General features: G+C 41.9%; 1 protein-coding gene across 1 annotated transcript in view; it reads left to right on the top strand.

The window, feature by feature from the left end:
* The window catches only part of LOC147707857 (uncharacterized), a 910,329-nt gene that overhangs the window by 704,000 nt on the left and 182,196 nt on the right, over nt 1-24,133 (top strand). The window contains exons 41-42 of the mRNA XM_086925682.1: nt 12,157-12,309; nt 21,642-21,776. Of these exons, the coding sequence (XP_086781808.1) occupies nt 12,157-12,309; nt 21,642-21,776 (288 nt within the window). The remainder of the gene's footprint in view (nt 1-12,156; nt 12,310-21,641; nt 21,777-24,133) is intronic.

The following is a 24,133-nucleotide window of genomic DNA, read 5'->3' as shown; positions in this document are numbered from 1 at the left end:
TACATTTACTGTTTAGGATATTTTTTAAGAAACACACAATAATAATGACCATCATACAAAGTAGTTACATTAATTCAATCCAACTTAAATGGTTTATACCAAACACGAGCTTCTTAAAACACATCAGAACCTCCACACAGCAACACTTTGACGTCCATTTCATTTAACTTCTGTCACAGCAATTACCATAACCAGAAACCCATTTTTGCATATATCCTCCTAGACCTAGAGACTAATCTATAGTCACGCCGCGGCAGGACACAGTGTAACCGACAGGAGGTTTTTTAACCAGGCCTGGTCAGGTTAAAACATAGGCAGCTTGCGAGTTGCGAGACGAGTGCGAACCTAATTGCACAGTTCTATTTCAAAGAAGCAAGCAAGCAGCGCTGACTATGTACCTGATGATAAGTTATAACCTCTCAAGCCGGGAGGTTTTTAACCAGGCCTAGTCAGGTTATAACTTATCAGGGGTACATAGTCACGTCGCGGCCGCGCTGCCGCTGCTTGCTTCTTACAGAGTCTCGGGGGAGGGGGGGCGGAAAAACTGACTCAGTATCCCAAAGCACCGAACACTACCATGCCACCCACAATAACTGGGCGATGAGATAATAAATCTCAATATTCAGAGCAGCCACACCATCCTCGTCCACCATTAATAGAAATTTCTGAAAAGCCACCCTGCGCCTCGAGGTACCCTAATATAATGTAAGAAGGATGCTATCCGGTTTCTGGTAGAACGCTTTAGCTAGTTCCACCAGCAAAGCTGCATACAGATAGGGAATCTGCAATATAAATATCATATTAGAAATTACTATCCAACCACTGACTGATATAGGCAAGGTACTTGAAAAGGACACCAACTGTTGATGGCAGACAGGGCCCGGGCAAATTTACCTTCAAAGAGCAGCTCTGCAGATTTATAGACATCTACCCCCAAGTAGAGAATGGTAACTGACTCCCAGCACAGCGCCGACACGGCCCTGAGCAGGTCGAAGTAGGTAGGTGCAGGACTTGTGCCAGTTAACCTCCAGGCCAGGCAGTTGCCTGAAAGCTGACAAAGCCACCACCACTCCCTCCAAGTCAGAGGGCTTGTCACGCATATACAGCAGCATGTTGTCCGCATACAAAGAAATATATAGGCAGCCTCCCAATAACTGCAGTGCGCGATAGTGCCCACCCTGCCATATAGTAAGGACAAAGGTCTCTTAAGCTAGAGCAAACAATAGAGGGGACAAGGGGCCCCACCCCACCTCGCATGCATCTGATATTACAGACCCAATCCTAACCCTTGCCACCAGTTGGTATACAACGCCTGGGTCTATTTGACGGAGGCTACCCCAAACATCATCCTGAGAAGGGTGGCATACAAGAACTCCCAGCAAAGGGAATAAAATGCTTTACGGATATCAACAGATAATGCTAGCGAGTCTGGTGGGAGACTCTCCTGCATCCCAAGAAGGGTGGCATACAAGAACTCCCAGCGATGGGAGACAAATGCTTTCCGTAGATCAACAGATAATGCTAGTGAGTCCGATGGGAGGCTTCCTGCATGCCCAAGATATGACTCCGCTGGTGGATATTAGGCAAGGTACTACAGGTAGGTATGAAACCTGTCTGGTTGGGGTGAATCAAATTGTTCATATGAGTCAAAACCATGTTTGCCAGATTTTTACTCAGGATTTTATAATCTAGGTTAATCATAGAGAGGGGGCAGTAGGAATCAATTAACACCAGGGCATTGCTCTTCTTGGGCAGTGACACAATTGTGGCCTTACACAGAGTGCAAAAGACACACAACTGATGGACTGAACTTGCCTGGCAGTTCGGGCTGGACTGTTCCCATTGGGCGCAGGGTCAAGACTGATTTGCATATTACTGGGTCCAACCTGGAATGGCATGGTGAGCAAAAAAACAATGGATTTATGGCCAGATCTCTGTACTGGGGTGAATGTATGACATTGTTCTGCATTCTGTCCATAAATTGTTCTTTTTTGCATCTTACACAGAGGGCAGAAGTCCTTGCTGCTGAGCTCCATTAAAAAAGTACAAAAGCTTAGGGACAACGGCAGCAGAGAAAGTGGAGTAGAATTCCTGTGAGCAACCCATCGAAACCGGGGACCTTGCCCCAAGACATATCCTTAAACACTCATCACACGTCCTGCACAGTAATATCAGCACCCAGTTGCTTTGCTACAGAGGGATCTAGGACCGACAGGGAGGAACATGTGATGAAACGCAGTACGTTTAACTCACTAACTTCAGTGCCCACAGAGTAGAACTGGCAACAATAGTAGTGCATAAATGTAATATTAAATTCCTCCTGTGTGAACATGTCCTGGCCAACTGAATCACCAATATGAAAAACAGTGTGCCCCCTCGTTTTGTCCTGGAGACGCCAGGCTAACATGCTCCCCGACTTAGCCCTCTCCACGTGAGCCCTTGCTATATAAGCCCTGTAGTAACATGACTGCAATCGCTCTAGCATCGCAAACCGTTTTCCCCATTCAACAAACAGCCGGTCCCTGCCCTCGCTCGGTGTCTCCCCCAGCTCCAGGGGCAGCACATCAAGGGACCGCCTCCTGCTGCCTAATGTCTAAGTGCAGTTAGATGCACACCCGTATCTTCTTGGAGCTACGGTAACTGACTGTGCACGACTACCTTCTCAGGCGGGCCTGCTGACTAGTAGAGACTACTAGACACAGGGGGGGTCGGGCTACTCCTCCTCCGTCGTTGGGGACGGGTTAGGTTGCACTTGCACATAACATCATTCAGCTCAGCTGACTATACCTGATGATAAGTTATAACCTCTCGGGCCGGGAGCTTTTTAACCAGGCCTGGTCAGGTTATAACTTATCAGTCAAGTCAAGTCAAGTCAATAAATTTATATAGCGCGCTACATACCCAGAGGGTCTCAAGGCGCTTGAGGAGGGGTGGGGAATTACTTCTCGAATATCCAGGTTTTAAGCTGCTTTCTGAATGCTAGGTGGTTTTGAGTGAGGCGAAGGTGCATGGGAAGTGAGTTCCAGGTTTTGGCCGCTAGGTAGGAGAATGATCTTCCTCCCATGGTGGTTTTGTTGACGCGGGGAACAGTAGCGAGGGCTTGGTTGGAAGAGCGCAGCTGGCGGGAGGGGGTGTACAAGGAAAGACGTGAATTGAGGCATTCGGGTCCAAGTTCATAGAGAGCTTTGTGTGCGTGGGTGAGGAGGCGGAAAGTTATTCTCTTATTGACGGGGAGCCAGTGGAGGTTTTTCAGGTGACCAGAAATGTGCTCTTTACGCGGGATGTCTAATATGAGTCTGGCTGATGCGTTGGAGTTTTTTCTGAAGTTTTGCGGTGGTACCGGCGTAAAGGGTGTTTCCGTAGTCAAGGCGGCTTGTAATCAGTGCGTGGGTGACCTTTTTCCTAATTTCGCTGTGGATCCAGCGAAATGTTTTTTTGAGCATGCGAAGAATGTTGAAGCAAGATGAGGAGACGGCGTTGACTTGTCTGGTCATCGAGAGTGAGGAATCCAGGATGACGCCTAGGTTCCGTGCGTGATCCGTTGGGATGGGTGCTTTTCCAAGGGCTTCTGGCCACCAAGAGTCGTCCCAGGCGGAGGGGGAGGTACCTAAGATAAGGACTTCTGTTTTGTCTGAATTCAGTTTCAGACGGCTATGCTTCATCCATTCGGCTACCTCTTTCATTCCTTTATGTATGTTGGTTTTGGCGATGTTTGGGTCTTTGGTGAGTGAGAGGATCAGTTGAGTGTCATCAGCGTAGGAGATGATGTTGAGGTTGTGTTGGCGTGCGATGGTCGCGAGGGGGCTCATGTATACGTTGAAGAGGGTGGGGCTGAGTGAAGATCCTTGTGGCACGCCGCAGATGACTTCAGTGGCCTCTGACTTGAATGGTGGGAGGCGTACTCTCTGAGTTCTTCCGGCAAGGAAAGAAGTGATCCATTCCAGTGCTTTTCCTTGGATTCCGATGTTTCTAAGTCGTTGTAACAGGGTGTTATGACAGACTGTGTCGAAGGCTGCGGAGAGGTCGAGGAGGATGAGGGCGACTGTGTCTCCATTGTCCAGTAGAGTTCGGATGTCGTCTGTTGCTGCGATGAGTGCGGTCTCAGTACTGTGTTTGGCTCGGAAGCCGGACTATGAGGAGTCGAGGGATTTGTTGGCTTCGAGGAAGGCGGCGAGCTGGTTGTTGACAGCTTTCTCGTTGCGGTCCCGCGCTGCTTGCTTACAGAGTCGGGGGCGGAAAAACGGACTCACCTCAGGCCTGCTGACTAGTAGTGACTACTACAGACACAGAAGGGGTCGGGCTAGGCGGCGCTAGCCTACACAATTATGTTATGCGGGCAAGTCACGCGCACCGTAATTGCAATGCGCATGTGGGAATTACAGCCCCCCCCCCCCGGCCGCACCCTGGAGGCGCGCAGAGCGCACAGGCACCTCCTCCTCCGTCGTTGGGGTTAGGTTGCACTTGCACTATACATAACATAACATCATTCAGCTTAGGAACTGCCTCGTAACTTGGAAGTCTCTCAGACTGTTGACGTCCCTAAACTAAGTGAGTGACGTTGTTGTGGCTGGGGCCTGGGGGGCCGATTTTCCGTCCGACCGTCACAGGCTGTGACGGTCGGACTGAAAATTGGCCCCCAGCCACAAATCCGGCTCCCTTTTCGAAAATCGGCCCCCAACCCCTCCAGTCTACCGGGGGATTGCCCGGTGCCCAGACTCACCAGTCCGGGCCTGGTTAATGCCCAGATAAATACACTCACCTAATCATGTTGTTTCCTACTAATCACCTTAAGAAAGTTCTCCACTTCTTACCATGTGAATTAAAGAAATCAGTGGTTACAGCTTTGGTCCTGGCCAGGCTGTACTACTGTAATGCCTTATATTTAGGCGTTCATTGACCTCAAACTCTGCAGAATGCTGCAGCTCGTCTCCTTAGGACGGGGTCCCCAAGTTTTAGTCGGTTTCAAAGGTTATGGTGGCGCTTCATTGGCTTCCTGTCAAGAATAGAATCGCTTTCAGGGCACTCTGTTCAGCACACAAGACTCTGCATGGCAGAGGTGCTGATGATCTTAAGAGGAGCTTCTCCTGGTACACTCACAGGAGAACCCTGCGCTCTGTCACCTCAAGAACCATTAATGTTCCAAAAATGAAGAAAATGTCAAACGTTTTGTCTATATCAAATGCCACCTTTGGAACAATCTTTTGGCACATCTTAGAGTTCAAGCTAACCTGTTCAGTTTCAGGAACTCTCTTAAGACTTTGCTGTTTTCTCTCTCCCAACGATATCCTCTTATATAAGCTCCTGCTTCAATATCCATGGTTTCTGGCTGATACCACTACCAAGAAGCCCTTGTACTTTTGCGCGCTGTATAAACTAACTATTCAATATCAGTATAGCTTTTGCCTCATTATATGGTTGTCTGGATGTGCAGTGACTTCAGTTGCCTGGTAGCTCACAGTCTTGTCAGTAGGATGTATGTATGAGTACTGAGTCTCAGTTGTATGGCAAAGAAGACTGAAAATAAATCCACCCCTAAAATGAAAACAATTTCTTGCCTAGTCAACCATACCAAAGACTACTAATAGTCCTGATGAAGCAGTGCCTAAAATAATATTGAGAAAAGTTAATTGAACTGAACTCTGTGTTTATTTTCAACATTCTTGAATGTTTAAAACTTTTTTATTGAAAAGCGTAGGCTCACCTCTGACACCCCGCCCCCCACCCCCGCCCCCTCTTTGTTCCTCTCTCCACCGTGGCACATTCTCAATTCAGCTTTGCAATTCCTAATGTCAGTGTTTCTGTTTCCGTCACACTTGTCTTCCCCGCACATATATTATTAGCCTTTCCATGTCGGATACCATAGTTCCTATTTTCTCAGACAGCTTTCCCTCAATTGTACCAAACCTCACAAAGGTGCTTGCAGTAGGGGGCTATAAGTCACTTGGTGGCTGAGCGCCCTGCAACATCCATGCAAGGACTTACTTTGCAGCTGTCCACTGCACAGCCAACCTGCAATCAGCCGAGCTGCTGTTAAAATAATGGGTACCTCAGTCAGCTCCTGTGGTGTTTCTAGTCTGTGTTAAAAGATAGCAATGCAGCTGTGCCTTCTCCCTTTCATTTTGATGTGTCTACACACTCTTGCTCTGCCTCGAAATGTTGACCGAAAGTTTGTAAAATATCCAAAAAGTGAAGGGAACTAAGAACTATGTGTATTTTGGTATCACAGATTTGACATATCTCTTCTAATACATGTGCGGCATAGAGATCATTATAACTGTTCATTTCGTAAAGGGGAACAAAAGTCCTTAGTAACATGTGAAATATATTTCGCCAAGAGATAGGAGGATGTGACCAGGTTTGCAGCACGAGTAGCCACTTAAATTTTGTAGGCGCTGAATTCCTAGCTGTCCAGGTACTAGGCATGAAATAGCTGGTTGAAGGTACGTACCCTTTCTTCTTGCTTAGATAAATTAACTCCTGTTTCTCTCTTTTCAGCCGGTTGTTCTCTAAATCTATCATCTTATTCACTAAAGGCCGTTTGAGGAAAATTGATTCTGTAATAAGTAACTCTGTGAATCCTGCATTGTGCCAAGGTGAAGGGTTCTCCAGGCCTCATTCTGACCACTCTGTGCTCACTCATCGGCTTGTGCTGGCACTGCGGCCTGCAGGAGCGAAAATACTTTAGTCTTTCTGCAAGTCCTGTGTAAATTCTACTCTCTGAATTTTTCCTGCTTGGCCTGGGCCCTGCTTTTGTTGTGTTATCCATATAATTATCTCACTCATTGGACAAGAGCAACCTGAACCCAGGCTTTCCCACCCATCCAATCTTTCATTTGCACTGTAGATCCTGAAACATAAATGCTGTTATATTCCTTTACCTCAAGATGAGAATGTGTGGCAAAGGTAACAAGTCATATTTTGAGTACATCTATGCATGACCTGTTTTGTTTTCAAATTCTGGATCAGAATTGCAGAATTTGGTCATGTCTAAGGGCAATGGGTCAGGGATAACACAAGCTATCTGGAAAAAACGTACATTTATATTAGGATACAATCCAAGAATCCCAGGTATTCATGGTGAAAAATTGTGTTCCCATCAGATACCCATCCTGTGCCGCCCTACATCATTTGGGATCCTTCACCCGAAGGAAGTGGAAACATGTCCACTATGGATTAGGTAGATTGTAGCCTAATCTTGTGGGAGGATACAGAGATGTGATGAAGGAAGAGTAGTATCAGGGGGTAAACTGACTAGCAGTGCAAAGAAATGTGCTATGTGCAAAAAAATATATGTGAATAAGTTAATATTGGGTTGCAGGAATGGAAAAAGAACTTTAATAGGATCCTACCCACACCCAAAGTTAAAAAAACAGTGCGAAGTAGTGTAACAAATAACTACTTAGGTGTTACCGAGGGCGACATGTTTCTGCAGTATAGTAGGGTCTAGGGATCCCTTTTTGCTTCTTCAGGACCTTTACAAAAAAATTGCTACTGCTGGTGTGCAAGACGTAGTGATTTATAGTATAAAATCATATAACCTGAAATCGCCCATGGAGATAATCCAGATGGTCAGGGTATCGTATTGGACAAACACACAAAAAACATACAGTTAATGACGATAGCTTGTGAGGAAAAACGAATTTCTCGTGAGAAATTTATCATGCCAAATAATACTAGTCGATAGTTGCTAAATAATCAACTTAATCATTCAAATCAAGATGATGATGTGAAAAGGATAACACTGTACCCACTCACCCATGATATGGGGAATGAACTCTCCACCTCACCCGGCTACAGCTCAGGTAGAAATGAAGCACCGCTCTATTGAAAAGAGAGAAGAAGAAACACTACAGAACGAGGAAGAGCTAAGGAGCTAATAGCTAGACATGCCCTGTCTCAGCAGGATCATTCATTTCTGTAAGGTATGCCATGATATTCTGCAGCAATCATCAGCGCCTACCCTGCACTATTTAAAAATTAATAAGGAAGGTTGCATTTGTCAGCTATTTTGTAAAGTACCAACACGAAAATGCTATTAGCGTTACATGCACCTTCGTTATGCTGATATTCTGAAACATATGCATTTCAAGAGTTGGCCATGAGAAAAGTTACCTATAAAACCCAGATTGTTTGTAGACCAAACAGAGCGTTGCCTGGTTCAAAGGACATTGCATCCGCACAGACGGAATGCTGCCGCCGTGTAAAATCAAGCCGGTTAAGGCTGCAGTGCCTGCAGAATGAGCGCTATGAGCACATCTGACTAGGGACGTGGTTGATATCCCGTCTCCTCTAAAAGCGCTTACCTGTCCGTCGGTACTCCTGACATCCGTCTAGGCTGTCAAGTGGGAGGTACCAAGACGGACAGGAAGCGTACTTTTAAACTCTATTGGCGAACAGCGGTATTGATCATGTGACCGCCGATTCTTCGCGCTAAAATACCGCTAAGTTGCTGGGAACTATAGTCTGTCTCTATACTCTAGTTCTCACAACAGAAATGGAAGAAACACTTCGATAATTCTGTCCGTGAGTCAACAATATTATTTATAGGAGAAAGACTAGCGCAAAAACTTAGTCTGGTAATGTAAAGAAAATTAAAGAGAAAGCATTAGTCTTTAAGGCTCAACAGCTAGCTGCAGTCCGATCGTGTAATTATACATATTTCGCGCTGCAATGCTGCTGGGAGAGGTAGTTTCTCTGTTTGCTCAATACCACCATGTCTAGAGTAAACACTGGAGAATTTATATGCCAACCTTAGATCTTAGTCTATGGAGATGGGATTATTCGCAATAGCCAGCATGCTCTCTGGTTAAGAATTTTCCTTTAAAGAAACAACAATAATGGAAAGCATTTGAAAGTATGGAAGACACAGTGCCCTGCATTTAACACCAAGTGTGATGCAATCACCAGGAGCTTCGCATTGCGATTTGTGTGGGACTACACAACGTGGTGGTTTTATGTGTATGTTATTAACGCCACTGTGACTGAAATAGGAAGCCCTTAGGAAGGATGTTTGGCCCGCTAAGTATCTATTGTTATGACTAATACATTGTTGGGGACTAGAAAGAGCATACTCAGTACAAATGTATGGCCCAGACTGGACTACAGACTCCAACAGTCGCTTGCAGCTTTCCAGAGGTAATCTTAAATACTAGATCACGATATTTACTGTTGTGCACAGACTGGGGATACCCATTCAATGAACGAATTATAACGACATCCACAGGATGTCTTCATTCAAACCCGTTTTGTCGGTTTGTAATTTGTACACCCACTTCTGTTCTCTATTGTGTAGAAAGGTGCTGATGTCAGAGATGTGTTTGGGTATCAATGGTTGTTCTAACACAGTCCAGTGTAGATCAGTTGGAGAGTGGTGGGCTGCTAGGAAATGGTTCGTCAATCTCGTAGCCTGCTTGCTACAACGTGGATGTCATTATAATTCGTTCATTGAATGGGTATCCCCAGTCTGTGCACAACAGTAAATATCGTGATCTAGTATTTAAGATTACCTCTGGAAAGCTGCAAGCGACTGTTGGAGTCTGTAGTCCAGTCTGGGCCATACATTTGTACTGAGTATGCTCTTTCTAGTCCCCAACAATGTATTAGTCATAACAATAGATACTTAGCGGGCAGAACATCCTTCCTAAGGGCTTCCTATTTCAGTCACAGTGGGGTTAATAACATACACACAAAACCACCACGTTGTGTAGTCCCACACAAATCGCAATGCGAAGCTCATTGTGATTGCATCACACTTGGTGTTAAATGCAGGGCACTGTGTCTTCCATACTTTCAAATGCTTTGCATTATTGTTGTTTCTTTAAAGGAAAATTCTTAACCAGAGAGCATGCTGGCTATTGCGAATAATCCCGTCTCCATAGACTAAGATCTAAGGTTGGCATATAAATTCTCCAGTGTTTACTCTAGACATGGTGGTATTGAGCATACAGAGAAACTACCTCTCCCAGCAGCATTGCAGCGCGAAATATGTATAATTACACGATCGGACTGCAGCTAGCTGTTGAGCCTTAAAGACTAATGCTTTCTCTTTAATTTTCTTTACATAACCAGACTAAGTTTTGGCGCTAGTCTTTCTCCTATAAATAATATTGTTGACTCACGGACAGAATTATCGAAGTGTTTCTTCCATTTCTGTTGTGAGAACTAGAGTATAGAGACAGACTATAGTTCCCAGCAACTTAGCGGTATTTTAGCACGAAGAATCGGCGGTCACATGATCAATACCGCTGTTCGCCAATAGAGTTTAAAAGTACGCTTCCTGTCCGTCTCGGTACCTCCCACTTGACAGCCTAGACGGATGTCAGGAGTACCGACGGCCAGGTAAGCGCTTTTAGAGGAGACGGGATATCAACCACGTCCCTAGTCAGATGTGCTCATAGCGTTCATTCTGCAGGCACTGCAGCCTTAACCGACTTGCATTGACACGGCGGCAGCATTGCGTCTGTGCGGATGCAATGTCCTTTGAATCAGGCAACGCTCTGTTTGGTCTACAAACAATCTGGGTTTTATAGGTAACTTTTCTCACGGCCAACTCTTCAAATGCATATGTTTCAGAATATCAGCATAACGAAGGTGCATGTAACGCTAATAGCATTTTCGTGTTGGTACTTTACAAAATAGCCGACAAATGCAACCTTCCTTATTAATTTTTAAATAGCGCAGGGTAGGCGCTGATGATTGCTGCAGAATATCATGGCATACCTTACAGAAATGAATGATCCTGCTGAGACAGGGCGTGTCTAGCTATTAGCTCCTTAGCTCTTCCTCGTTCTATAGTGTTTCTTCTTTTCTCTTTTCAATAGAGCGGTGCTTCATTTCTACCTGAGCTGTAGCCGGGTGAGGTGGAGAGTTCATTCCCCATATCATGGGCGAGTGGGTACAGTGTTATCCTTTTCACATCATCATTTTGATTTGAATGATTAAGTTGATTATTTAGCAACTATCGACCAGTATTATTTGGCATGATAAATTTCTCACGAGAAATTCGTTTTTCCTCACAAGCTATCGTCATTAACTGTATGTTTTTTGTGTGTTTGTTTGTCCAATAGGATACCCTGACCATCTGGATTATCTCCATGGGCGATTTTAGGTGATATGATTTTATACTATAAATCACTACGTCTTGCACACCAGCAGTAGCAATTTTTTTGTAAAGGTCCTGAAGAAGCAGAAAGGGATCCCTAGACCCTACTATACTGCAGAAACATGTCGACCTCGGTAACACCTAAGTAGTTATTTGTTACACTACTTCGCCATGTTTTTTAACTTTGGGTGTGGGTAGGATCCTATTAAAGTTCTTTTTCTATTCCTGCAACCCAATATTAACTTATTCACATATATTTTTTTGCACATAGCACATTTCTTTGCACTGCTAGTCAGTTTACCCCCTGATACTACTCTTCCTTCATCACATCTCTGTATCCTCCCACAAGATTAGGCTACAATCTACCTAATCCATAGTGGACATGTTTCCACTTCCTTCGGGTGAAGGATCCCAAATGATGTAGGGCGGACAGGATGGGTATCTGATGGGAACACAATTTTTCACCATGAATACCTGGGATTCTTGGATTGTATCCTAATATAAATGTACATTTTTTTCAGATAGCTTGTGTTATCCCTGACCCATTGCCACTAATTGTTGTTTCACTATATCTAGGGACTGTAGCAATGCCAGGTCAATAAATATTTCCCTTACACACCCCCTTTTATTATTTAACATGTCTAAGGGCAACATGTGAGTTTTTTTGTAATCTCTGCAGAGCTCTTCCATTTCTAAGGGCATCCTTTCTTAAAATGTCAGTTGTTTGGCTTCAGAAGCGGGTGAGTTGCCTGGTCTGGGTTCACAGTGACCTATGATTGTGATTTCTTATAACAATTATATGAGATATATATCTAACATGGCTTTCTCTCTGGGATCGCTATAACATCCTTGCTTAAATCAGGTGAGAAAATATTGATAAATGGTTTTATTTGTTATTAATCCGTTTATTTAGATTCAAAATGTAAAATTAGGATAACTGCAAAAAGACAGAATTCAGTGGTAGTCATCAAATGAATTGAACTATCTTCTCTACTGTCCATTATAAATGTAGTTCTCATGTATTAAGTATTCCTTGGTATTTTTGTTTTTTTCAGTCAAGATTGGATGAATACCACATCGACATGCACAAGAAGGTGTGTGAGCTCATCAGTGATGTGCGGAAAGAGAGTTTGGACAACATTATTGACTTAAAGAAGAAATTTGGTGCCACTAAAGATGACAACACATTGAAAGAAAATTTGGCCACTGTAAGTTATTTACCACTTTCAATAACTGCATAGTGGTTGTTCCTTGACAAATGAGATCAAAATAAGAAGTAGTTCAACCAGTACAATGTGCATAAAAGGTACACAACACATGTATGAAAATCTTATGTTCACAGATGAATTTCACCACAATAAAACATCAATACTAGGCAAAAAATGTCTGAAGTAATTTTAGTAATTACGCATCTTTCTCATAGCTAGACAGAATTGTATTATTTAAAATTAACATCCTCCCAAAATTCTTTATATATTCCAAAATCTTTCACTTACACTCAACAAACAAGAGGTCTGGAACAGCTTTAGATGGGAAGGGATAAAAACATGATTGCATAAGTACATCTGTTGAGCTAAGCCAGAGCAGGGAGACCTGGGCATACCAAACCTGTGTTGCTATTATGAAGCAGCTAAGATGTAATATGTAATAGATAGGCTCAAGGGAAAGACAAATAAAGTATGGTAAATATTAGAGCATAGACTTACTTCAGGCCCTCTGGCGGAAATCCTATGTATTTCAAAGCTAAAAAGATGCCGTAACCTACACAGTCACTTGTAAAAACCTGGGACTGCTTAACTTGACACAAGGTTTACACCACACACCACTCACTTATAAGCCTAGTGGTCAGCATAGCAGATTTCACCCTGGGACTTGACAGGCAGTACCTCTAAGATTGGATAGCCAGGGAATGCTGTTTGGCTCTAACACAAGATAATAATATTTCCATTTGAGGAAATTAAAACCGCCACCTGGGTGCTAGATAAAGATATTATTTCCTACAACTGAGACACTGGGTCTCCCAACCATAAGTTAGAGAGACGGCAATATGCCTACTCCCTACTTTGGAGAAGTTACTTCAAAGTCCTAACTCAACACTTTCATATCGAACCTGCTGGGAAAGAGATTTGGCTGCTCAACTAGATCAGAAACAATGGGAGGCTATTTTTACCTCTACTAATAATTTCACACACCATATGCAGGTTAGAGAAACACTTTATAAAATTAGAGGGAACTACACTTCCACAAGTCTAAATACTATGGAAAAAATGAGACAATGCAGAGACCCAGGCACTATATTATATGTCCCAAATTTGAAGGCTTCAGGCGGTCAATACTACCCATCATAACAGAAATAAAGAACATGGACCTTGACAAGAGCACAGATTCTGTCATCCTGGTATCCTCGATAGAGGGTGCATATCCCCTTCCTTCAACTAGGGGAAAATGAGCCTTTCACTTACTATTGGCAGCCAAACAAACAATCTTGGGACTATGGGACAAAGGTATGATTCATACTGTGGAACTTTGGCTTCAGAGACTGTGACAATTGCTTGCTAATGAAAAAATAGCATAGGACTTAAAAATGAAACAATCATATTTACTAAAAATGTAGAACCAGTTCTTTCATTCTTCAATTATGGTAGTAGAGACCTAACATTACCGAGTAGGCTACAGTATACGTGCTAATTGACCTGATTCAGGCAGGAGACTCCGGATTTTTAAAGTATAAAAGGGGCCTTATTTTGGCTGTCTCCCGCCTGAAACTGTCTCTGCTTCGATAGAAGTCAATGAAGGAAATACATTCTCCCAATATTTTTTTTTAGATTTCCCACTTTCTTCTTCTAAAATGTTGGAATGTATGCTACAGGCCCTGTGACTTTTGGACGAGGTCAATCGCCATTGGACCCAGACTAGAATCATGAGATATGGAGGAGTAAAATGCCATTGGCTTGAATAGAGTGCAAAACAGGAGATGACTCAAGGAGGTGTGAAGGCGAGGGGGATTGCTTATTTCTACATATGTCTGGTGGATTTGCCCACCTACATTTTTGATGTTCAAATAATTCTAATAAAAAACATTGAAACTAAACAAGGACAATATAAGACACGCTACACATTACAAGCAAAGAACTCCTTTTATCTTTACTTTTACATTACTACTGTTGAGAAAATCAATGACAAAAAAGACAAAGGATAGTTATGGATCTACATGTTCGGTTTCTGTCAATATGCTAGTACCAAAAATCATCTCGGAACTTTGGGCTTCACCTATTCTATAATGTGTAATAAAGGTGGCAGAGTTAGCCCATTTGGCAGTCTTGCAGATCTCTGACATCGTGGGACCTCACAATTCTTCTCAATATGCTGCTAAGTTCAGAGCAGATCATAACTGGATGGAACCTAGAAACTCCAAACCAGCCTTAGCATAAGCCAAAGAAATTGCTGTTTTCATTTTATGGCCCAAAGTAGAAATTGAGGACTTGTTGTTGGTGTGCCAAAATTACCAAAAATATTGTACATTTGTCCATATTCAAAAGACCTGTTCCAGTAAATCTTTACTGCTCTTGCTATATCTAGGGATTTTAATTGCTTTTCATGATCAAATCCTGGATTGGACACAAGGTTTCGAGAATGACTTCATGTTCCCTTCTGAAAAGAGAATTTAACTTTCCTGGCACCCAACTGCAAAACCTAACGGTCTTCAAAGATTCTAAAGTAAGAAGGAGGAAAGTTAAAGGAGCCTAATTCTCCTTCCTGGTGAGCAATCTTCATTACTGCTAAAAAGAATACCTTTGATGGTAGATATTTTTCTGATACTTTTTTTAAAACCTTAAAAGATGAAGAAAGTCAAGTGAAAGATCCCAAGCTGGAACAAGATCTTTTACTTTGGCCATAACATTGAAATTAAATTAGATTTTATATTCTATTGATGCTATATCATTTCAAGAGCATCTAATATTGCTGTTAATTGTAATTTCAAGGGAGAGCCATCTAAACCAAAATAAAATCCCTCCTGCAAATATTGTAAGATTAACTCTAGAGTACAGTGACTGACAACTAGTTCTCTTGGTGTGTACGATTTGCAGAAAAAGGTCCAAAGATGGTCATAGACGTTTGTGGTACCGATTAATTGTAAATCTACATTCATAATCCCTCTCCTCTCACCATACATACCAACACCTCCAGATGTAGAGGGCAAGGGATCATTGGAATCAACCATTCCTCTGCTGCTGTCAAGCTCTGGAGAAAGCGACACCACACCCTCCTTGGGCAATAAAGAGGACTGCTACTACTTGAGCCCTGTCCTTCTAGAGCTTTGCCATCATTTTTGGAGCAAAAGGAATCCGGGGAAATACATACAGTTGTTTCTCTGATCATGGACTCAGTAGAGCATCCATCCCAATTACCTGTAGCTCTAGCAACCTTGAAAAAACCAAAGGATTGGATTGTTGTGATGACTGTCAAACAGTACTACTGTTAGGAATATGAACCTTTTGACACATTTTGCTGAATACTGGGAACACCAGAAGGAAATTCTAAGACAAAGGAAACACTCAACTCAAGCTGCCTTCCTTTAAATTGTCTATCTCCATGATATGAACTGCTCTGAAAGATTGTAGATGATGCTTACTCCATTACAGGGTCTAAAACATTAACTGGACCAGAATCCCTTCCTAAACTGAAACTTTAAACACGGCTTGGTTGTTATAATTGTCTGTTTGTATAACCAAATAGACTTGCTGAATCCGAAGGTATAAAGCCCAAATAGCTTCCCAGGCTGCTCTCTTTTCCCTCCAGTTGGGGGAATGTCTTCTCTAAGCACATGATTACATGCCTACAGTTGCGATTGTCTGTAGTGTGTCCTCCCATTCTATCCTGCTCTGGCATCCGTGCTCATTATCACTGGACCCTTAGATAAAAGTGAAATCCCTTCTGCAATATTGTTCATGCTCAACCACCGAAGCAGAAAACAGTTAATTTTCCGAGTAACCAGAAGTCCTTTTGTTAAGATTTTCTTATACTGGAACCCAAAACCGTAGGATATGCATTACCAGAGAGCAGATCTGCCTAACCTACCACAAAGAAGAAAAGTACACAAATATAACAAGTTAAAATAGTTGTAATATCCTCTGTGCATAAAATAAAGAAATACTTGAACCTCCAGAATATTGCTCAAAATACCTTACTGTACTTGACGTCATTCCTTGGCCTTAGCCAATTTGTTTTGGAGCAGCTGGAAGAATCTCTGGTGAAGTCTGCACGCCCTGTCATGATGAATGAACACCATTCCAACATCCATCTAAATCCACACCTCCATCTAATGTAGATTCTGAGTAGATTATATATGAACTTTTTCTGGTTGATCAAAAAACATGATTCTGGAGAAGTAGAAGCGTCCTTTAAAAATCCTTGAGAGCCTGATCACTAGAAGGCAAGTGAACCAGCATATTGTCTAAGTATAGCTGGTCTTGAATTCCATCTGCTGGTAAGATAGGCTTTGGGACTGCTCAAAGTGATGCTTACAGACCAAATGGGAGAACCTGAAACTACCAATGTTGTCTCCTGTACAAAACCTCAGGAACGTTTGATAATTCTTCTGATTGGAATGTGAAGTCATTTAAAGGAGCCTAATTTTTCAAACATGTAAGCAATTGTTATTGCACCTGATGAGAATACCCACAATGAGGCTCAAACATCAACTGGAAGATCAAAAGCTGGAGCAAGATCTTTTACCTTTGGCTTCAAAAATGAAATTCCATTCAATAGACAGGATTATGTATTCTATTGATAACAAATCATTTCAAAGGAATCTAAAACTGCTGTTGAGTGTAATTTCAAAGTAGAGGCAGCTAACCCAAAGTCACATCCCGCCTGCAGCGAATGGAATGTGAAGATCTGCATCCTGAAGATCTGTTGACATTAAAAATGATCTGTGTGATACAACAATGGCAGAATTTGAAGTAGGGTTTTCATTTTGAAGTGGATTTAAGTCACACAATTATTTGAATGATTTACAACAGTTAAGTCTATTTACAGTATGAACATTCCTGAACTTTTGGTGAGCAAAAACACACTATTGGGGACCGTCCGGATCTTCAATCTTGATAGGGTACTGCAATTATGGATTTCATTCAAATCAGTGACTTTGTTTTTTCAAAATGTCAGAGAATTTCTCTTATCCCATAGTCCTCAAATTCTAATAGCACTTGAATCATGACTTATTCATGTACAATGTATTGTATACCCTTCTGACACTACATCTATAACTGAGTTGTAGATTACTGAATTTCTACAAATATCTTTAAAAAAAAACAGGCTGCGTCCTCCTGGATCTGACTGCTAGAGAATCCCGGCAGAGTTAAGACAACTATCTGTACTTCTCATTAACTGTGGTAGCTGGCCTCTTCCAGCTTGAAAATAAATATGATTTGCCATTTGATCATATTGCTAGCGACATGATCATTCATATGTTTTCATCAAAATCACAATATTTGGGATGATACTAGAAGCGTTGAGTGTCCTTTTGATTCTTAAAAGATCTATATAAAACTGCTTCTAGTTCCTCATCAAAAAATGTGTTCCACGTCAAAGGCATCCTCATCAAACATGCATTATGTTGATATCCTCCTGCAAGCCTCTCAACCATAAATGATGTTTTGTTGGAATCACACCTCTTGAAACCATCAAACATTCTATCAGAAGGGAAGAAGAACAATCTTCACCCTCATGGATCGACTAAAAATCTTTTACTAAAGATAGAAAAGCACACACAGGGTATATCTCAGCCCTCATTAAAAGTTTAAATATAGCATATGGTCTTCTAAAAGAGATCAGTTTTTATATCAGCTGGGTTAGATGCCAATGCATCCTCAATAATTACCGCTTTTTGACTATGTTTGCCAGGAATAGATCAACAATTAAACTCTGTGGAAGACACTGAAAATGGTGAATCCAAAGAGGAACTTGGAGAGTCATGGTTAGAAGCAAGAGAACCTACTCAGTATTCCAAGAATTAGAAATAGATTTGACCAACTCCTGAATGTGTCTCTGAAAACAGGTAGTAACTGCCTGCCTCTGGGAACATGTTTTATTTCTCCATGTTTCTGCTCCTCTCTAGAATAAGGAGACAAAGTATACTATTGCTTGTGTGTGTTGCTTCCCAAGTAATGACAAAAACATTTGAGATCCAGCTCCCTAAATACCTCATAAAGTCCCTCATTAGGAGTCCCAGAAATATACCTGAAAACAAATAAAGGAACTTTCCTTCCTATTGTCTTATTCTGTGTCCTTTGTAAGCATTCTAAAAAACACTGACACTTTCAAAAAGCAAAGGAAAGATTCCTTACACAGTTTCCTTTTATTTATTACCAACTACGTACAATGTTTTTATTTACTAACATAGCCAATCTCTGCTCTACTAAATTCCACCACCAAAACGATGGCTGTCTAGTGTGCTTTAGGTCTTTAATAAGAAAGAAGTTCATCCTTTGTCTACTTTTTCAGGGAAAATAAGACTGATAATGAAATTATGTTCCTAATTACAACCCCATGCTCCAGCCATCTTATATCAGCATAAGACAGAAAATAAGCCTTCTTTTGTGGTCGCCATGAACTGAAGCCAATCTCTCCACACTTTTAAAACATTCTATTATACGGGCCTTGTTCCACAAAAATCTTTTGTCATATTTACAATTGCTTCAAAGGCCACATCACCACTAAAATAATGCACTGCACGGTTAAAAGATTAACTCTATACGCGGCCCTTACACCAAATGTTACTAATAACAATTGTGTGGTACACATTATTAATGGCCCACACACCGGGGACTAAAAAAACAGAAGTAAAAGAAAACAAGTTTAATCCCCACATACTTATGTGATACTCCTTGTAGGAAGGTGGAATCTGACTACATGGTTGCCCCCACTTTTTTGGTGTTTTGATGGTTTTTGACTTGGTTTGGCTGTTATCCTGCTATTGAGGGCCCCAGCCTATCATCTTTCCTCTCTAAAATTGATTGCATGTACTTTAGGGAACACTCCAGATTGGTTACTGGATTACCCTTGTGAGTCCCTAGTATATGGTATCTTAGGGCATAGTAACCCCAGAGGCCTACCAGTGGCTGAAACATGTATTATGACACCCCTGGGAATCCTTCCAAAATGGCACCACAGGTCTGCTACTGCAGCATTTTTCAGCAGCTCGCTATATAAAACGGCAATGAAACCCGACACGAAAATACACTTGTGCACCCGGCTTCCCTGGGTGAGGTAACTCGAGTACTCCGGTGCTCCCGTGGGTACAGAATCTAGAACTGCCTAGTTCAAAAGGGGTTTGCTCCAAGTCCACTTCTAAGTGTCTCTAATCTTTAAAATTCGAATTGCAACTTTCTCCATTGAAGTCGATGGTGATTCGCTGCTGTGTTTAGACACTGCATGCATCCCCGTGGGTTCCCTGTGTCACTACCTTGGGTGGTTCCTGGTTGCCCCAGCGGTTCTACAGGCCCTAGGCATGGTCTTTATGTCTATCATGGTTCTTATACCACTTTCTTAGTATATGGTTTGGTACGCCCCTAGGGCTAACCATATATTGTGCTAATTTACTGTGTGCTAAATAAGTTTACTGTATGTACTTTTGCTTCTATCCTCATAAAGAGAATAGAGGAATGTGTTTAGAATGAATACATATATTTTATATATATACCTGGTGTGGTTCTCCTTTCATTTGGTCATTCATGGGATTATAGACTGGTAAAACAAGCTGCTTTACATTCCTTCAAGACTTAGCCTGAATGCTGCTCTCCACAGCTACCACTAGGATAGCTTTCTATATAGGTTGTCTTTTAACCTACCATTAATAAGGGTCATTTGGACTGGTGCAGGGTGCCCACTAGAATAGTGGACAGCATATGCCAGGCTAACTTCTCACACTCCTCTTGAACGAGTCGCACCCTCGCAGCTTGAATTGGACAAACCTAAAATAAAAAGTCCAGAGCACCAAAAGAACAGGATGTGAAAAGTGCATAGGAACCCTTTCAGTAGGCAAAATTGGTAGGATACTATAAAAAGGGAAAAAGCTTGAATAATGGGATGCTTATCTAAAAGGGATGGAGCTTGCATTACAGTATCAAAGGTGCTGGAATGCGAAGGGATGATGAGGTAAGTAGGAGTTGACCATGTGATTATTCTCTTTTCTGAGAGTGGTTTAACTAGGGAATCTACTTGCTGGTGCAGTTGCGACCTGAGCTATACCCTTTGTCCAGTGAGATACAATCATGATCCTTTGCCCATTCTTGGATTATTAGTATTTCTTCTTACAATTGTTAAACCTAGAAAATCCATTTTCTTTTATTGTTCATTATTAAGGAGGTGGCACCATTGTTTTATTTCCTGGGTAATATGCATGAGATTCCTTGCAGGAAAGCCTTTTCTAGCTGGTATACAGTTTTTTCCCATTAATATGCTTCGTACAAAATAGAATAGCAATTATTGACATAGGTGTGGCCTCACTGAGCAGCATTATGCTTAATCCACAGTGAATCGCTATCAAATGCATATTCCTGTCATATTGATCTAAGAAATGCAAAATGTTTCCTTTGCTTTTAAACATATTGAAGAAATGAGCAAATACTATTTTTTTGTTGGCACTGTGAGTCCAATTAGATGAAGGGCGCACACAGACATCCAGCGAGCAGGCAAGCCAAACAGATATTGGACCTGCAGGTGTTTATAAGGTACACCTCTTTATCACCAACAACTGAAGTTTGTGTTAGGGAGTCTGTGCTCAATACTAGGGGCTTAACTGAATAATGGGATATAAAATATTAGCTAAGGTTGTTCTGGAAAACTACAATAGAAATGGAGAATACACCTCATAAGGAGGATGTTTACTAGAGTATTGAATTGGGAGAATTGCTGCTCCTTAACACTGGATCCCAGACACTGCAGCGTTCAGTAAATTCCAGCTGAGGATGGCAGAATTTTCAAATGTCTCACAAATGACATCACACCTGTTAAAGGTCTGATATTGTGTTAAATGCAGTATCTCTAGTCATGGTATTAAGCATAGTCAGACAGGCAAGGGGGGGTGATCTTAAACTGGCAAGGAGCAAGTGTTGGCATTACAAACATTACAACTTGACAGAAGCAGTGCCTCGATTACTTACCAGTTATCTTCATTACTCTAAGTCCCAGTCTTCCTCGTCACAGTCCTAGATACCTGCCCCTACTATCCGGTTGGTTTTGACCACAGGGCCACCGCAGTGCTTGGTTTTTCAGGAAGTACGTTAGGAGGAGTCTCTCTTTATGACCCCCAGTGAGGTGGTGGAAACTAAGTTAGGGAATGGGTATATATATTTGTTTTTTTAAGTTCAATTTAGAGCTAAGGTAAGTAATTCCCATCTGTATAAGGACGTCAATCACATGACGTGTGAGAAGGAAGATGGGAGAGGAGTCAATAGGAAGGGACACTTCCAAGATGTCTTTCTGTCCTTTGTACTATGAATGTATCTGTGTTCTGACGCCCATCTCTTCTTGCTAGCACAAAGAGCTCCAGACCCTGCGAGACGAGAACTGTAGGCTGGAGGAGCTGCTTTGCAAGCTGAAAGCACTTGGAACCTGGAGAGAAACTATCAAGCAGGGGAAACTCCGATCCCAGCTCAGGAACGTGGAAGCGGTGAGCAGAATCTAATTTCTTTTTCACAGACAGATTCGCAGGTGTGAACTAAAGAAATACATTTTAAAACCACTTCTTTCACCCACCTCCAAATACAGCAGTCTTCTATGTTCATAGCTTATGCGAACCCCCTGAAGATCATTTAATGTCCTCTCGTTTTTGTCCTCACTTGTGCAACAAATATGTGAAAAATAATTTCATATATTTTATTGAATTTTAATAATTTTATACATCATGTGTCCTTTTATACGTGTAGTTGTACTGTATAAAGGAGACTGAAGTGCATATGTTTCACTAAACAGTATGAGTTGACAGCGCACAAGAACTTTCAGACCCGTCTGAGGATACCCAAGGGCGTAGGAAGGGGGTCCAGGTGGTGTCGGCCGCCCCGGGTGCCATTTTGTCAAGCCAGGGGTGTAAAGTGTGATCACTGAGGGGGGTGACAAAATGGCACAAATACGTGTTTTAAACACATATTTTTGCCATTTTGTCACCCCCTCAGTGATCACACTTGTCACCCCTGGCTTGACTAAATGGCAAATATATGTGTTTTAAACACATATTTTTTGCCATTTTGTCAAGCCAGGGGTGACAAGAAATGTTCCGCACCAGGTACCACCTGACCTTTCTACGCCACTGAGGATACCTAATGGGTGTAAAGTTGCTCATAGTTTCAAGGTGCAAAGCCACAAGCGTTTACCTCTGTCTATGTTGAACATACAGAAAATTATTAATATAGAAGTGTATTCTAAGTTGCACTGTTATGAATTTGCATGAGCCTAATATGTCAGCATTTGTGCTGAATAATCCATACAGCATGAAACACGTGTGTGTGTGTGTGTAAAAAAAAAAAAATATATATATATATATATATATATACACACACAGATACACACACATATATATCAATATAGTTCAAGTACATAGGGCAGCTTTCCGAGGTGCAACCCAAGCACTGTTGCTGCTCGTAGAATGGGTCTGCCGAGCCAACGTTTCCAAAATAAGTTCTCCTCACTAATACATTTGCAGCAAATACGTCAGCCCACCAGGAGTTCATATGACAAATATTTTGATACAGAGCACCAGTGCTTAATATGAGGCCGTGGTTGCTGGTGGCACTCCTTGGAAGGAACTCATATTTGGGTATAAGCACTTTTTGTTCATCATCAGACATTAACTTTGAACACGAGCATAAAAAGAAATACAGTAGAAGAGAAAGCCATAAAACAGTGACAATGTTTTGGACTTGGCTTTCTCTTCATTGTCACCCCCAAACATTTTGCCTTCAACCCTCCTGTTTTTTAAACCCTCTGGACTCTCTGCACTGTATCACTGTTAACCAGTGCTATAATGCTTGTGCTCACTCCCTAAAGCATGGTAAAATTGGCTTACACCTGATTGGTATATTTAATTTACTTATACGTCCCTAGTAGTGTAGTATACCATATACCCAGGGCTGGTAAATGCAATGCTGCTAGTGGGCCTGTAGCATTTATTGTGCCACCCACTTAAGTAGCCCCTTAAAACATGTCTCCGGCTTGTAATTACAGCCTGTGTCCAGTTTTAAACTGTCAATTCGACCTGGCAAAATACACTTTTTGCCACTTCTATAACTCCCTTTTTAATACATATAAATCACCTCTCAGGTAGGCCCTAAACAGCCTTTAGGGTAGGGTCCACTGGATTCAAAAATATGGACATGTACGATAATGTTTTTTAGGTCCTGGTAGTAACAAATTAACACATTTGTTTTTCACCACTGTGAGGCCTATCGCTCTCTTAGGATCACATTGGGTTACCTTATTAAATTCAATAATTATTCCTCAAAGAGATGATCCTTTTCCGCACCCAACAACCCTTATGGTGGAGATTCCAGGAAGCTCATGCATGTGTCCCGCATATGTACATAACCTGCCCTGAGGAAGACCTCCTTAAAAAGTTCACGTTGGTGTATATACATAAGTGCCCGGGAGGGATTTATTCCCAAAGACAAGTAGAGACATGGGCAGGTCCTGGAAAGTATTGGCACCTCCAAAAATCAAAGATTTCAACTCCGAACACCTAAGCCCATATGGTAATTTAGGACCTGAACGCTGAGGGTAACAAGAGGTCCCCATCAGTATGAACTTATCATCCAGTGGTTTCTGTTGGTCCCTTTCTAAAGGACCACTACATGTGAATATATATGTTGACACTTGTATATGTTAAAAAACAAGTCAGTATGTTGTAGCATGTAGTACTGTTGCATTGAATGTATGTCATGTACTTCATGTGATGTTTATGTAAATGTATTCCTGTACGTTGTTTGTATTGTCTCACATTATACATTTGATTTGTGGTGGGTTCTGAAGTAAAGA

Source organism: Lissotriton vulgaris, chromosome 6 (assembly GCF_964263255.1).
Source record: "Lissotriton vulgaris chromosome 6, aLisVul1.2, whole genome shotgun sequence".
In the NCBI taxonomy this organism is placed as follows: domain Eukaryota; kingdom Metazoa; phylum Chordata; class Amphibia; order Caudata; family Salamandridae; genus Lissotriton; species Lissotriton vulgaris.
The sequence above is the reverse complement of the archived record's forward strand: the minus strand, read 5'-3'. Positions and strand labels throughout refer to the sequence as shown.